Here is a 13706-nt window from a genome sequence, read left to right on the forward strand (position 1 = left end):
CGACGATGGGTTACGTAAGACGAAAGCAACGAAATATGCCAGTGGGGAGGAGTTGGGGTGCACGCAATCGGCTGGAATTGGGAACATGTTCGAAACGCAGCTTATGTTGCCTGGCATGCAACGAGTGATTTCCACATCAGCTGATGCAGGCACTGGCTGATGTATGGCTCATGGTCAGAAAAATAACATTTTGGTAATTTTGCATCGCTTGAAACAAAGGCCCGCCGCGGCGCTAGATGCCACCTTACAACAAACAAGGAGTATGTAGCGTAGGTATACAAAAACCCGTCGTTCTGCAATGGCGTCTGGCAGCCAAATCTGGTTGTTGACTTGTCGGTCGTAGTGGGGGAAAGGATAAAAACATCTCCCGCCGAAGTTCTTAGGCGCCAGCGATCGGCATGGAGGACCTAGAATCGTCCCGTCGTGAGCTGCGGAAGTCCGCAGACCTGAGGAGGATACTGTTCAAAGAAGAGGAGCAGGCTAAAACCAGACACGTAGGTCGCGTCTTGCTCGGCCTCCCCCTGTAAATAAACCCCCCGAGGAGGGGTGTCGCGCTCCGGCCGCATAGGGCACGTATTCAATGCTTTTCGCTCGCAGATTCGGAAGCTGATGAAGAAGCCGGCTTGGGAGCGCAGTCCAGACGAAGAATGCCTGCTGGAGAACTCTCGTGACCTGGTCCAGATCCTACAGGAACGGTCGCGGAAACGCCGGTGTAATGAGCAACGGCTCCAGGAGGTATGTACTACGCAACTCGTCAACATTGGCCTCAACTCATGAAATCGGTACTCGGTGCGGTTATGCGTTGAATCGGGTCCGTGTTACCCGTCTCGAACGGCGTACCGGCAAAGTTGCACCAGTTTAGCGGAAGAGTTTCGTACGGCCCCAACAAAAATAAGCTCGCAGTTATGGGGTTGTGGCCAGTCCAGGCGTTTTGCAACCGTCACTGGCCAAACTTGCTCTGCTGTGCCGCTTGCCGTATTTTTCCACGATTGCTCGTGCAAACTGCATGTTCAATGGATTGCGGGTTTGCACGAGCATTTGTTGGGGTAGCGCGATAATGTTTGTGAAGACGCTGGCGTCGTGCGATTTCAACGTTGGGCGAAAAATGTGAAATTTTCGCTTGCCGATAGGGCAGAGCATTTAGCGCTGCTACTCTTTCCGGCGATTGCAGAAAAACAGTGTTGGAGCGCAGAATTTGCTACAGTAGTTTCGGGTTGTGGTGTCTAGGTTAATTGAGGCCACTGGACGAAATGATGTTATTGGATGTGCTCACTCGTACCTCTATTGTTTAGGTTTCATGGCAAGCAGTTGCTGAGAGTCAAGCTTTACAGGATTCTCAATCCCTTTACAAAGCAGTTTCTTTCACTAACACACGCAGTTTCTTTCACTAACACACTAGAAAGTAATTAACAAAAAAAAAAATAGAAATCACAGCATAGGCTTCTTTAAGTGACGAGAACTGGACAATATGTCAGAACTAGCAGCTATAGTATTGCCAAAGACACACAGTTAGCAAACAAAAAGAAAAACCTGACGAGAAAATGGAAACTACAGAAATGAACACACAGTTAATTGCAGTACTACATGGTGAATGACGCATTAAAACGCCTGGTTTCAGTTTGTCAATCTACCCGGTGAAGTTAAGAGTTCATGCAGCTGGCTCACATACATAAAGGCAAAACAATATGAACAAATTATTTTAAAGTTCTCTTCAAATGATGTTAATGAGTTCATTGTAACTGCATCGTTAGTAAGGCTGTTCCATTCAAATATAGTTCGTGGGAATAATGAGCATTTAAAACAAGTGTAATTATTGTTCTATCATGTTGTTGGCTTGTTTTATAGCCTGATGAGGAAGTGAAAATACCAGATGTGATAACATTGTAATGACCTATTGTTAACTGGGAAAGAACTTCAATCTATATATATACGATTTCTTTCACTTACTGATGGAAAGCCACTTCTTCCATGTAATTCACGGACAGAAACATGGCCATATTTGTTGAAGATAAACCTTGCTGTTTTTTGTTGGATGTGTTCCAGTTTGTTGACATTAATAGTGATTAATAGTGCTGTAGAACACATATTGGTCTGCATACAGTTTGATGTGGACAGAAAGGCTATCAACAATATCATTTATGAAGAGCATGAACAGAAAGGCAGCCAGTATGGATCCCCGGCAAATGCCAGAATCAACAGGAGTGATATTAGTTGTATTGTTTAACGTATGAGAAAGCTGCTTTCGTGTCAGTAGTTTATTATTCATTATATAACCCAGTTTGTGAAGTAGCTTGCAGTGCAACACTTTATCAAAGGCCTTCAAAAACTCCATGAAAGTTGTGTTTGTTTTCCTTCAGTTATTGATATTGCAAAGTCGTGTATAGTTTTTACTAAAAGAGTGGTGGTGGAGTATCCACACCTGAACCCATGCTGTACTTTTGAGAAGACGTTGTGTTCTTCAATTAAATTAATCATATGTTTATGAATTACAATTCTGCATGATGTTAAAGTTAGTGATATGGGGTGGCAGTTTTGAACACATTTTATCTCCGGTTTTGTGTAACGGTTTGAGTCTGGCGGTTCTCATATCACCCGGTAGTGAAGATTCATTCAAAGATTTAGCAACCAAAAGAAACAAAATGCGTATGCAGAAACATGAGAAATGCATTCACGCAGGCCTATTTACAGCTGATGGGATTTATTTACAGTCACATTGCCACAGCTCGCTACTCGCGGTGAGTACAGCGCGACTGGCAGTCATGGAGTTAGTGATATCCGGGCTTTGCGCTGCCTCTCTCTGTTTGCGGTGCGTAGCGCATAACTAGCGATCAGGGCATCGGTAATGTACAGTCAGCGCTTAGTGCGCAAGGGTGTGATCGCGACTCGAAAGTTCTCATCATCCGTAGTAGCGTGGGAGTGTGTTCGGAACATCCAAAATTCTGCACATTGTATACAGTCCACTTGAGGTAGGGCACACACAGTAAGGTGTTGCCCTAATTGGATGCAAGCTACTGCTAGCAGCAATTTGTAAAAATTGTTCGCAAATAATAGGGCCACGCAGTGCTTTGAAATTTGACTTGAATACTCACAAAGATGACATCTACAGGTCTTTTTTACTAGAATATGACCATCAAAATCATTTCAGGGTCCTTTTAATGAAGGAAGTACTGTGCTAATATTCAGCTTTATCATGCACAATTTTATATCTTAGTTATTTGGTTCTATTTTCTATTAGAGGTTTCAAATTAATGTACATAATGAGATTTGACCTCCTTTTAAACTTTTACTCCAAATGCAACGTCTCTCAAGTAATCTAGGTATCATGACATGAGGTACCGCTATTAACATCGCATGTGGCGTTATCCCTTGCTCCGGTGAAAAAAAAAATGGATAAAGAGTCGATTTTAAATTCCCTTGGATATTAGTAAAATTACAGCCTGTAACAGACTTGTTGTAATTAACTTGTTAACAGCTAGTTAAGGTAGTTAGTGAAGGAACACGAAGTGCACTAATATATTACTCACTGTGGGGGCTCAATATGGATTGCATTATACTACTGTGCTCAACTTAATTAACTTCGTAGCAATTAATTACGGCTAACAGTGAAGGAACATCAAGGTGCACTAAAATACTCATTGTGGTGGCTTAATATGGATTGCATTTTGATTTTGTGCTGGACATTGCCAGTTTGATCCTGGTGATGGCAACATCCTTTTGATAAGGTAAAATGCCAAGAAGCTTACATGCCGAGACTTCGGTGCAAATTAAACCCCGAACGGTAAAATCGTTTCCGGAGACTTTCAATATGGCGTACCTTGTAGCTGCTGTCTTGGCTATGGTGCGTAAAGAATTTAAAACAGTGGTTGTTAAGATGTAATAGAATGGTTGGTGATCAGTGTAACAATTCAGTTTCTTTGTTTTGTGTACAAGCAGACATGTTTACCATTTAGCACATTTGATACATGCGGTGCGAGGTGGCCGGCTTCGATCTGCGTTATGGAAGTCAGTCAACAGTTTTGGTGGCATTATATATCTTTTGAATGTGCTGACCCCACCTTCTTTTTGAGTGATAAGAATTGAGATTACTATGAGACACGATGAGCACAGGTGGGCTGTAGGTTGTCAATGTGGGCCCACACACGCATCATCATGCAGGTACAGGATCCCCCAGCGGTGCTGGCCGAGAAGTGCCAGGATCTGGCAACCGCCATAGCGGGGGCACGCCACCTGGTGGTGTACACGGGTGCCGGCATCAGCACGGCGGCATGCATCCCAGACTATCGGGGGCCCGCTGGTGTCTGGACCCTGCTTAACAAGGGTCACCGGTTGCCTGAGTGGGTGACTTCTTGTGCTTGCACGTCATTGACACCAAAGTGTACCTTCCCGAGTGATGTCTTTAATGTAGTAGAAGGTTCTTGCGGGCTAGTTCGTTCATTTCAGAAAAAAAGATAGGACTGAGCGAATGGGACAGGACAGGAGAAAGAGTTCTGAAATGAACTCACTGGCCTGCAAGAACGTTCTACTACATCATATTTCTTATACCCTGGGCTCCGTTTTGTGTGTGCAAACGAAGCATGATGCTGCGTTATCGTGTGCGAGCCTCATTGCCGTGACCACCTGTTAGTCCCATGTCCTGGCGTACTTCTTAAAACGCAAGATAGTGCCGCCACAAGTACGAGTCTGCAGCTGTCGTTTTCGTTACTCTTTCTCCTTTCCTGTTCCATTCGCGCAGTCCTACCTTTTTTCTGGTGTCTTTAATGTTCGGGCAGTTGGTCGCTTTCCATTTTGTAGCCTGCTGCCTGTTCAATTCTGCTGCACTAGCAGCGTGGGTGGCGCCCTGTATACTCTTGGGGCATGTGGATTGCACTCTCGCACACGTTTTAGCAGCTGCTGTTTGGAGGCGGCCAGTGCTGTGGCAAAACACTTGTGAGCCGTGGCATATCTTCCTTTGTTGTTCAGCATGGGCATTGCAGCTGCATGTGCAGATTATTTGGCACTTGAATGTTTTCTGTGTGCCGTTTCATTGCGTGACAACAAGAAAAGGCAAAGGCCCAACATTTTGCAAAAGATTCTTCTTGCTCAGTCACTGATAACTATGGCAGAGTGTAGAATGAAGACACTCATGAAATGGTGCTCCTGTTTATAGTTTTTTTTTGTTTTCAATTCTGGCACCAGTCATAAAAAAAAAAGGTGAAACAGATTTTCGTGAAATACTGGCCCTGTTTTTCAAGAAACGCCAGATTTTGAGCATCCACCCCGCGTTTTCTCCATTGCCCCGCACAGCGTGCAGGACCTGAGTCAGGCGTGCCCGACGTTCACGCACATGGCCCTGGCACAGCTGCAACGTGCGGGCCACGTCAAGCATGTCGTGTCGCAGAACTGCGACGGCCTGCACGTGCGCAGCGGCCTGCCCCGGTCCTGCCTCTCTGAGGTGCACGGCAACATGTTTCTCGAGGTGTGCCCGCGCTGCAAGCCACTGCGGCAGTACTTCCGCCTCTTCGACGTCACCGAACGCACGGCCCTGAGGCGGCACCGGACGGGACGCCAATGCCAAGCCTGCTCCGCGGACCTGGTCGACACCATCGTGCACTTTGGCGAGACAGGCCGGCTCCGCTGGCCGCTCAACTGGAAGGGCGCGGGGCGGGCTGCTGACCGGTGTGACGCTATCCTCTGCCTAGGGACCAGCCTTAAGGTTCGGACAATTTCTGCTGCTGCTGCTTCCTGTGCGAAGCATGAAAAGCTCACTGGTTTGGGCACTGGTGGGCTTGCGTGTGTTTGTGCTCTCTTGCTGTCCTGTCACTTGATCTGCGCCGTTGTTTCGTTAAGCATGCACTTGTTAATCGGACCAGGTCCTGAAGGAAGGCCATGCCGAGGTATGGCATGCAATAGCAGGCGTGATGACAAACGGAGGACTCCGTAGCCCTATCTCTGACAGCATAGTTCTAGTTTCGCTTTGCAGAGTTTCACGCGAGCCCCCAGCGATGGCTTTGTTGGCTACGCATCAGCCAGCCAGCCTAGCAGAGCTGTGCGCCATTTTGGATGCTAATTGGTGCACAACTGGGCTTGCCTCCGCTTGTGAGGAAGCTCCACCGCTATTGGGTCACACTGTCAAGGATGCCGCAGATGCCCATATCATTTTGGAGTAGCTTTTCGACACTCAAATTGAGTGCATGCAATAAGACACTGGGGGAACTGTGAAAAGTAGTCATTGCAGTGCAGTTTTCATCTCAAAAGCAGGCAACCAATGCCCATTCTTTCACCAATGTATTTACACTGATTCAAACAGTTTTTGACAGATTTATGAGGGGGGGGTCATTCGATCACTTGCAAAATTAGAACATGCTTACAGATCCGTTTATATCCCTTTTAATGAGGTTTGACTGTAGTAGTGCATATTGGCACACGGCCTGGAAGTAAACGTAGTCAACTCAATTCTGTGTGGACAAATTACAGAGTGCGGCGTAAGACTGTAGGCAGTGCACAGTGGATGAAAATAAATCAAATTTTTTCACCAAAAGGGACCCCGAATTAGTTTTGATTCGCTGGCATCCTTCATCACTTTAGCGTGCTGCCTGTAGTGTCAAGAGAACAAAATGCCGTGATTGGTCAGCTTTCTTTGTATGAAAAAGAAACGTTTACGTGAGCATTGTCAAGAGAATAAAAAAATAACAAGAAAGAGCGCAGCATGGCGTTTAATATGACAGCCACTTGTACTGTGTGGCAGCTACTCGTAGCATGTGGCCGTCACAATTCTCAAAGCAGGCAAGAGGTACTTTTCAGTTGGAGGCCAGCAGAATAAAAACTGCTCGTTAGACAGTTCACGCTCATAGAACTCAGCCATGGGAGCTGTTATTTACATTGTACCGACGTACCCTGTACTAACATCTCTTATGTAATACCTGTCGGCAACAGTTTATTGTTGACTACAGGGAATGTGCACATATAGAGTTAATGGCAGCAGTCTAGACAATGGCTACTCTTCTTGCAGGTGCTTCGGCGATACCGCTGCCTGTGGGGGCTAGACCGGCCCGCCCGTGACCGGCCCAAGCTCTTCATTGTAAACCTGCAGTGGACACCCAAGGATGACTCAGCGGTGCTCAAAATCAACGGGCGTTGTGACGATGTCATGCGTGCTGTCATGGAGCACCTTCAGCTTGCAGTCCCAGAGTATGAGCGGTAAGCCGAGTGTGTTGGGGGTGGGGTACAGAATATGCTTAAATAGCATTCTGTTTAGTAGCAGTGGCTCAGAAGCATGCCCATTATAATCTGCGAATTCTGAGCAAGGGAATGAGAGTTCTTGGTCTCAAAATAGTGTGTACTGCCGGCAGAAAGCATTTCTCTTTGCCGCTCTAGTAGACAACATGGGCGTTGTCTTCACAAGTGGATGGAGGCGTTCACTACACGAGTCAAGCTAACCAGGCCAACCGGCAGATATTAGAGCAAGACCAAACTGATTGACACGGAAGTGTGAATATGGTTAGCACCGTTGTATTAGATGAATTCCCTAGAAGTGAGGCGGTGCTTGCTTCAAAAAGCAGCCACAAGGCTGCAATCTCCTGTAAATAGAATGCATTTCTGCTGCAGTTGCACCTAGAATTTAGTGGGTGTGTATCTGCAAATTTTATTTCTTTGTAACCCTGTACAACTGCACTTGGGTAAATGATCTTAATGGTGCAAGGACTGCTTGGCTAAAAACCGTCTTGGGTTATGCATTTGGTCTGCGCAAGGCTGGGGTCAAAGACCCGTTTTTCCTAGTATTTTGCTTTGGAGAAGCAGAGTGCAAGGCCAGAGGACACAACTTTTTGTACCCAGTGAAAATACCTGGTGGCACTGAGGATCGAACCCCATACCTCCCGCATATGAAGCGACTGCTCAAACCGCTAGGACACCCTCACATGAATGCTAATTGCAGCCAGCTCATGGCTTCCGTTGCAACACCCTAGGGTGTCTTATTACGCGAGAGCGTAAAGGCCTCATGTTGCAGAAAAGCCGCTGTCGGCATTGCCATCAGCGTGATGGAAGAATTAGGACTAATCTTTTACAAGAGGCTGCTCCCACAGATGACGCCAGCCACACCAGTAGCACATCGGAAACCCCTGACCCTCAGGATGTGAAGTAAAACTCTAGTTTGGGCGAGTTGGTTCATGTTGAAAGAAAAACTGGTAATGGCGCAAGAAACGGGGACAGAGAAGGCCAGTCCTGTCTTTTGTGTGCCTTCTCTGTCCCCGTTTCTTGCGCCATTACCAGTTTTTCTTTCAGGATGTGAGTCAGGCATGCTACCGCTACGTCACGCAGTCGTTTGTACGGCCTGGTAAGCGGGGCTTTGTGTATGTCGCGTGGTCTTTCACATATTGAGTGCGACTGTGAAAGAGAAAGCAGCGTCCGTGTTAGCATGGGCAAGAGGAACCGCAGTCGCGTCGTACCCTTAAAGGTTGAGCTTAAGCGTCCCCCGATTTTTTCTACACCTTGAGTGAGCTACAGTGTAGTTGTATCACTGTGCAGGCACAAGGATCCGCTGTGGCGGCTACACACGCCAGTGCGGGCCAAGGAGCTATGCACGTTCACCAGACAGCCCCTTGTCATAATGGCTGATCAGCCCCCATACGAGGACCACTGCTATGCGCTGCCGATCAAGAAAGAGGATGGCGGCGACGACGACGATGCGTGCGACAATAGCGAAGTTGTTGTCAAGCAGGAGAAGAAAGAAGACAATGGAGAAGATGAAGACGAAGAGGAAAAGGCCAGCAGCCAGAAACAACCCCGGCTGGTGGGCTGGTACGGCAAAGGATGTGCCAAGTGGCGCCGGAAACGTTGACACGCATTTCTGGCACCAGCTGTGAAAACAAAGTCATATGGTGTGATCTGTGTTGTGCTAGTAGTCGCAAGTGACAGTATGGTGCAGTGATGGCCGGGAGTCGCTGGCACAAACTTGAGCTCGGCATCAGACCAGAGGAACACGCGGTTTCGACCAGCGCACGCACTCGGGGAAGTGTGCGTCTCGGTGCAAAACCAGTAATGTGCATTTGCAAAGCAGATGGTGGAGACATATTGAAGAGGAGGAGTCCCGCTGTTTGTTACGGAGTTTTAATGTCGTTGCAAGTGCGGCAAGCGCAACTGGGGGCCAAGTTGTTTGCTTGTGAACCTGGTGGTTGCAGAGAGAACTATCACGGTGCTATTGTAACCAAAAAGCATTTAGTGAGTGTTTTTCGGCATGCATGTGAAGCTGCCTTCAAACACACCCGGTGGTTTTGCATACTCTGTCACTCTCCTAGCAAATTCCCACTGCTAATTTCCACATTTTTTTTAGGTTTTGTTTTTATGTGTTTCGAGTATGTGGGAAGCACTCAGTCCTGTATATTCTTGCTGTTTGCCTGCAAAGCATTGGTGCATTAATTTTTGATGGAGAGGGCACTGCATTTGACTCACATGGAGTTTGGCTCGAGAGAATGGTGCGCACATGGTGTTGGGAAGCCGAAGCGTAATTGTGCACTTTCACCTTACTGCCTAATTGATAAAAACAAAAGTTCCCATAAAATTCTAGCGACAGGGCTCATTATTGTGGCAAATGACATTGACCGGAACTAAGACTTGCACACATGTATGTTGCCGTGAAGGGCATGCAAGCTTTCTGCACAGAAAACTTAGGAACAGTTGCAAAACCCAAGTTTTTACGCAAACCTGTACTATTTACCAAACCTTTCGACCATCTGCAACAACAAGGAACATTTCTGGTGGTACATGTCTTTTACTGCCCATTGTGACTGCCAATAAGGTTAAGGTGGCCGTGCAGTTTTGTTTGAATACATCTTTAAATCGCGAAGTTGAGACGCGAGGAATTGTGCTGTTTTTAAGCAGTGTGCATTTTTCAAGATGTACATACATTGAATGAGAAGAGTGGCGATTTTCAGTTGTCTTTGAATATACATATTGTACAAAACATTGTAATCAAGCTTTTCCTATGAGTGATGCAGGATCCACTGAGAGCAAGTCTCTCGAGACACCTCCCTACCATACATGCAGCTGGAGTGATCTGTATAATGACTTTTTTCTAATCTTGTTCATCTGTGTACCAAACTGAAAGTATGCAATCCGCGATTATGTAGTACTTTTTCTTGTGTGGCAATTCAAAATATTTTTCAGAGGAAAAAAAAAGAGGGGCTGCAGTCCATGCATGCAGTGTTCTGTGATGTCAATCAAGTGAGCTGTTTTTTGATGGCTGGTAAGGACTTTATACGATGTCTGATCTTTCCTGCTTGGACTTGTAAGCCTCATTTTCTTGTGAATCGAGCCTACTAGAGAACATGAGTGATTTGTCGCGGCATTTTTGTTTCCTCCAATCATGTTAGTGGATTTCGTTGATGCAATTTATGATGTGGTTTGTCACTGATGTGTACCACATGCTGCGAGGGGTATTGTACATTAATAAAGAACCAAAATCACTGACACAGAGGCTCCTTATTCTTCCCAGTGCAATTTAGAATGCACACTTTACTGGTCTTTGATATGCACATAGACTACTTCATCAGAGTTACAACTTTCTGAAGTGGCCTCAGGCAGTGTCACCATCTAGCACAGCTTCAAGACCGCCTGGTGTAGGCTCGCCTAGAGCACACGCTCGCACAAAGTCGTTCCACCACTGCCGTTCATCGCGGAGGGTAGCCAGTCTAGAGGCTTTCTCAGGCGTCACGCCCAACACGCACACGCCCAGAGCACGCAGTTGCCGCACTTTGGCTGCCATGATGCCGCGCAGACGCCTGCCACTGTTTCGCACCAGGACGCTGTCGTCGAGTAGCTCCACGCTGATGAGACGAGGCGCATGATCCCCCGTAAGTCCTGCCTTGCGCTGCAAGTCTGTGAAGTCCGGCACGGAACTAGCACGCAATAAGCGCGGACACACGGAGAATGTCACGCCAGCGATGCGGATGTGTGGCAGCAGGCAGCTGACGCGTAAACCATGTGCTCCAAACACAGCTGCCAACTCGGCAAAACCGTCTCGCCCTGACAGCGGTGGCTCCCTGCTGAGTTTCGGCGCTGGCAAAGCAGCACCACCCCTGGCCAGCTGTGCAGACGCCGTGACGAATGCCAGCCGCTGAGCGGCTTTCTTTCTATTGCCGAGCAAAACCGCACGCTCTGCACTTGGTGACGTTGCCCTGTCGATGAGGTCCCAGGGAAAGCAGTTGAGGCAGATCAGTGATTGCAGTGTGTCGAGCACGTGGTATAGATCTTTGTGTGATGCAAACTGCTGCTCGAGAAACTGCACAGATGTTTGTAAACTTTCTTTTCTTGCGCTGTGACTCACAGCTGCAAAAGCCCACAGCACCTTCGCTACGTCTTTAACCCTCGGCTGCAAGGAAGGGTGCAGCCTTGATGAACCTGCTGCACTCCGAGTGTGCATGCCAAGTATGGAAGCTACTCTGTGCTCAAGACATTCGAACGTTCCTTTGTCATATGCAGCAACGCTAGAAAATGCAGCCAACATGTGGGCACATTCAACGACCACAAATTCTTGGCAGTAATCGGTCACATGTCTTGCCAGGTTCTTGAGAACGTCGGCATTGTAATGCTCGCACAGTCGCAAGAATTTCAATGCGGCTATGATGTCGAACCTGTCCTTGCTCAACTCCAGAGCATCGCTGGCACGCTGTGCAACACTGTTGAGAAAGGCATCGTCTAAGACCTTGATCTTCAACTTGAAAAGACTACTGCATAGTATAGCTGTTTCCTTAAAGTCCTGTTCACGCTGAAACTCCGGCAGTCGCCGCTGGACAGAACTAACAAACTCGTCCGGAACAGTACACTTCTCAAGTGCCAACAGGTACAGAAGATGTACGAAGTGCGGCTGGGGCAGCTGCGTGACGTCAATGGCCCGAAGAAGCTGTCTCGCGTAGGCACCACCGGCGCCATGAGGCGTGGTGGCCCAGGCATCCATCACGCGAATTGCGACTTCTGGCGAAAGGTGGCCCACTCTACGGCAGCACTCCTTTTCCATGGCACGGGCTTGCTCCCCCCTGGCTGACGCAGCTGCAAAGGACAGCACAGCATCTGGCAAGTGCTCGTCGCCGATGGCTGAAAGGGTAGACGGAGGCGAAGACTGGGGCCTTGGGTCAACGTCTCGCGTCGCCACCGTCTGCCGGTAAGCGCCACTTTCCCGGAAGTAGTTGAAGTAGTGGTCTCTCACGAAGTGGTTGCAGCTGCGCCGCTGGCGCGCCGCGTTCGAAGCGTGCCGCAGCAGCAGGTAGCGTATCGTCGCCGATGCCATCATCATTTCATGTCGAAGTGGCACATGCTCTTGTACTTGACGAGCAGCTCGCGCTTGCGCACTAGCTGGCGCCGCAGGGCGTCCACCCGGCGTAGCTGCTCCTCGCGCGTGAGCTCGATGCCCGGTAGCTTGTTGACCATGTCGCGACACAGCTGCAGCTTGCCGCGCAGCTCCTGGATCTTTGCGGCACTGTCGTAGCTGTCTCGCTTCTGAGTGGGGTCGTGCGAGTCCTTCTCGATGCTACGAAGGAAGGAAGAGGGGAAAGGCATCGTCAACTTCAAGTCAAAAAACTATCGGGCTTGTTTCCACATAACTGCAGCGTAAAAAATTACGAGCACAAAAAAGGGGAGAAACACATACGACACGGACAAAGCTGCACTCACAACTGATTTTATTTCGCCAGGAATGGGAATTTGTTGTTTTTTGTTTTTTTTTGGTTTTGTGATCGAGGTTCGTGTACTTGCTGCGCGCGCATCCGCGGCGGAACCTTTATATTTCCCATTCCTGGCGAAATAAAATCAGTTGTGAGTGCAGCTTTGTCCGTGTCGTATGTGTTTCTCCCCTTTTTTGTGCTCGTAATTTTTTACGCTGCAGTTATGTGGAAGCAAAGTAACCAACTTGCCCGAAACCTCGTTTTACTATCGGGCTTGTGTTGCACCCTTTCCTCTATCACTAGATTCCCCCTTTTATAAGGCGCGGAAAATTTTTCCAAAAAAAGCGAGTAGCAGTGAGCAGTTGCACGTCTCAGGCTCGCAACCTCAGAACACAGGATCAAGATGAACCAATTCGGTCCGGCTAGCTTCGACGTGCTCTGTCAAGCTACTTCCGCTGAGGGACGTGGCCTAGGAACACTTTAAAGGGGGCTATACAAATGTTACAATACCCGCTTGCACTCGTTGCATGCGCGTCTCACCGAGTAGTTTGCAAATTATTCACTGGGTACAGAACGTCCAGAAAGCAATTCCCCGCCTGCGTCTTGTCCACTCCCCCGTAGTGGGTATGTGCCATCTTTATTTGAGGCCGACCAACCAAAATCGCACTGCACGAGCTTGACATTGATTCACTTCGTGCTTGTAATTACCCACACCTTCACACACTTTGTTACAAAGAAAATGCAACAGAGTTGTTATTAAATACTACGAACTTAGGAACAGAAGAAACGCAGCACTTACCTTCGAATAACGTCGTAAATAAGGTGCAAGATTTCGCCGCTGACTTCTTCGATTGTCGCCATCTTGAACGTCGTGATGATACCGATGGCTTTGGCTCTGAGCCAAGAGCTTGGCGGCTTGGCCCTTGGCCTTCACGATGCCGTTTACAGACATACATAAATAAATAGTCAAAAATTAAAATTCATGAGCAAAATTGAGTGCAAGTTAATGTTTAAGTGTCAAAAAATTTACTACCTTGCAACTTTTTTTCGCCTTCATTCTCAGGTGGCGCATGT

At 47.8% G+C, this 13706-nt stretch overlaps 2 protein-coding genes across 2 annotated transcripts; one reads left to right on the forward strand and one right to left on the reverse strand.

Moving 5' to 3' along the window:
- The first annotated feature begins 105 nt into the window (after window positions 1-105).
- Window positions 106-9509, forward strand: Sirt7 (sirtuin 7). Its single transcript, XM_077634408.1, has 6 exons — window positions 106-494; window positions 598-735; window positions 4156-4334; window positions 5284-5692; window positions 6989-7176; window positions 8503-9509. The coding sequence occupies exons 1-6, from the start codon at window positions 399-401 to the stop codon at window positions 8813-8815; spliced, it is 1323 nt and encodes a 440-aa protein (XP_077490534.1). The 5' UTR covers window positions 106-398; the 3' UTR covers window positions 8816-9509.
- Window positions 9319-13502, reverse strand: LOC144101303 (uncharacterized). The gene is made up of 2 exons (XM_077634407.1): window positions 13432-13502; window positions 9319-12499 (listed from the first exon to the last, which is right to left on the reverse strand). The coding sequence occupies exon 2, from the start codon at window positions 12263-12265 to the stop codon at window positions 10550-10552; it is 1716 nt and encodes a 571-aa protein (XP_077490533.1). The 5' UTR covers window positions 12266-12499; window positions 13432-13502; the 3' UTR covers window positions 9319-10549.
- Between the last annotated feature and the right edge of the window lie 204 nt (window positions 13503-13706).

Source organism: Amblyomma americanum, chromosome 8 (genome assembly GCF_052857255.1).
Source record: "Amblyomma americanum isolate KBUSLIRL-KWMA chromosome 8, ASM5285725v1, whole genome shotgun sequence".
Classification (NCBI taxonomy): Eukaryota; Metazoa; Arthropoda; class Arachnida; order Ixodida; family Ixodidae; genus Amblyomma; species Amblyomma americanum.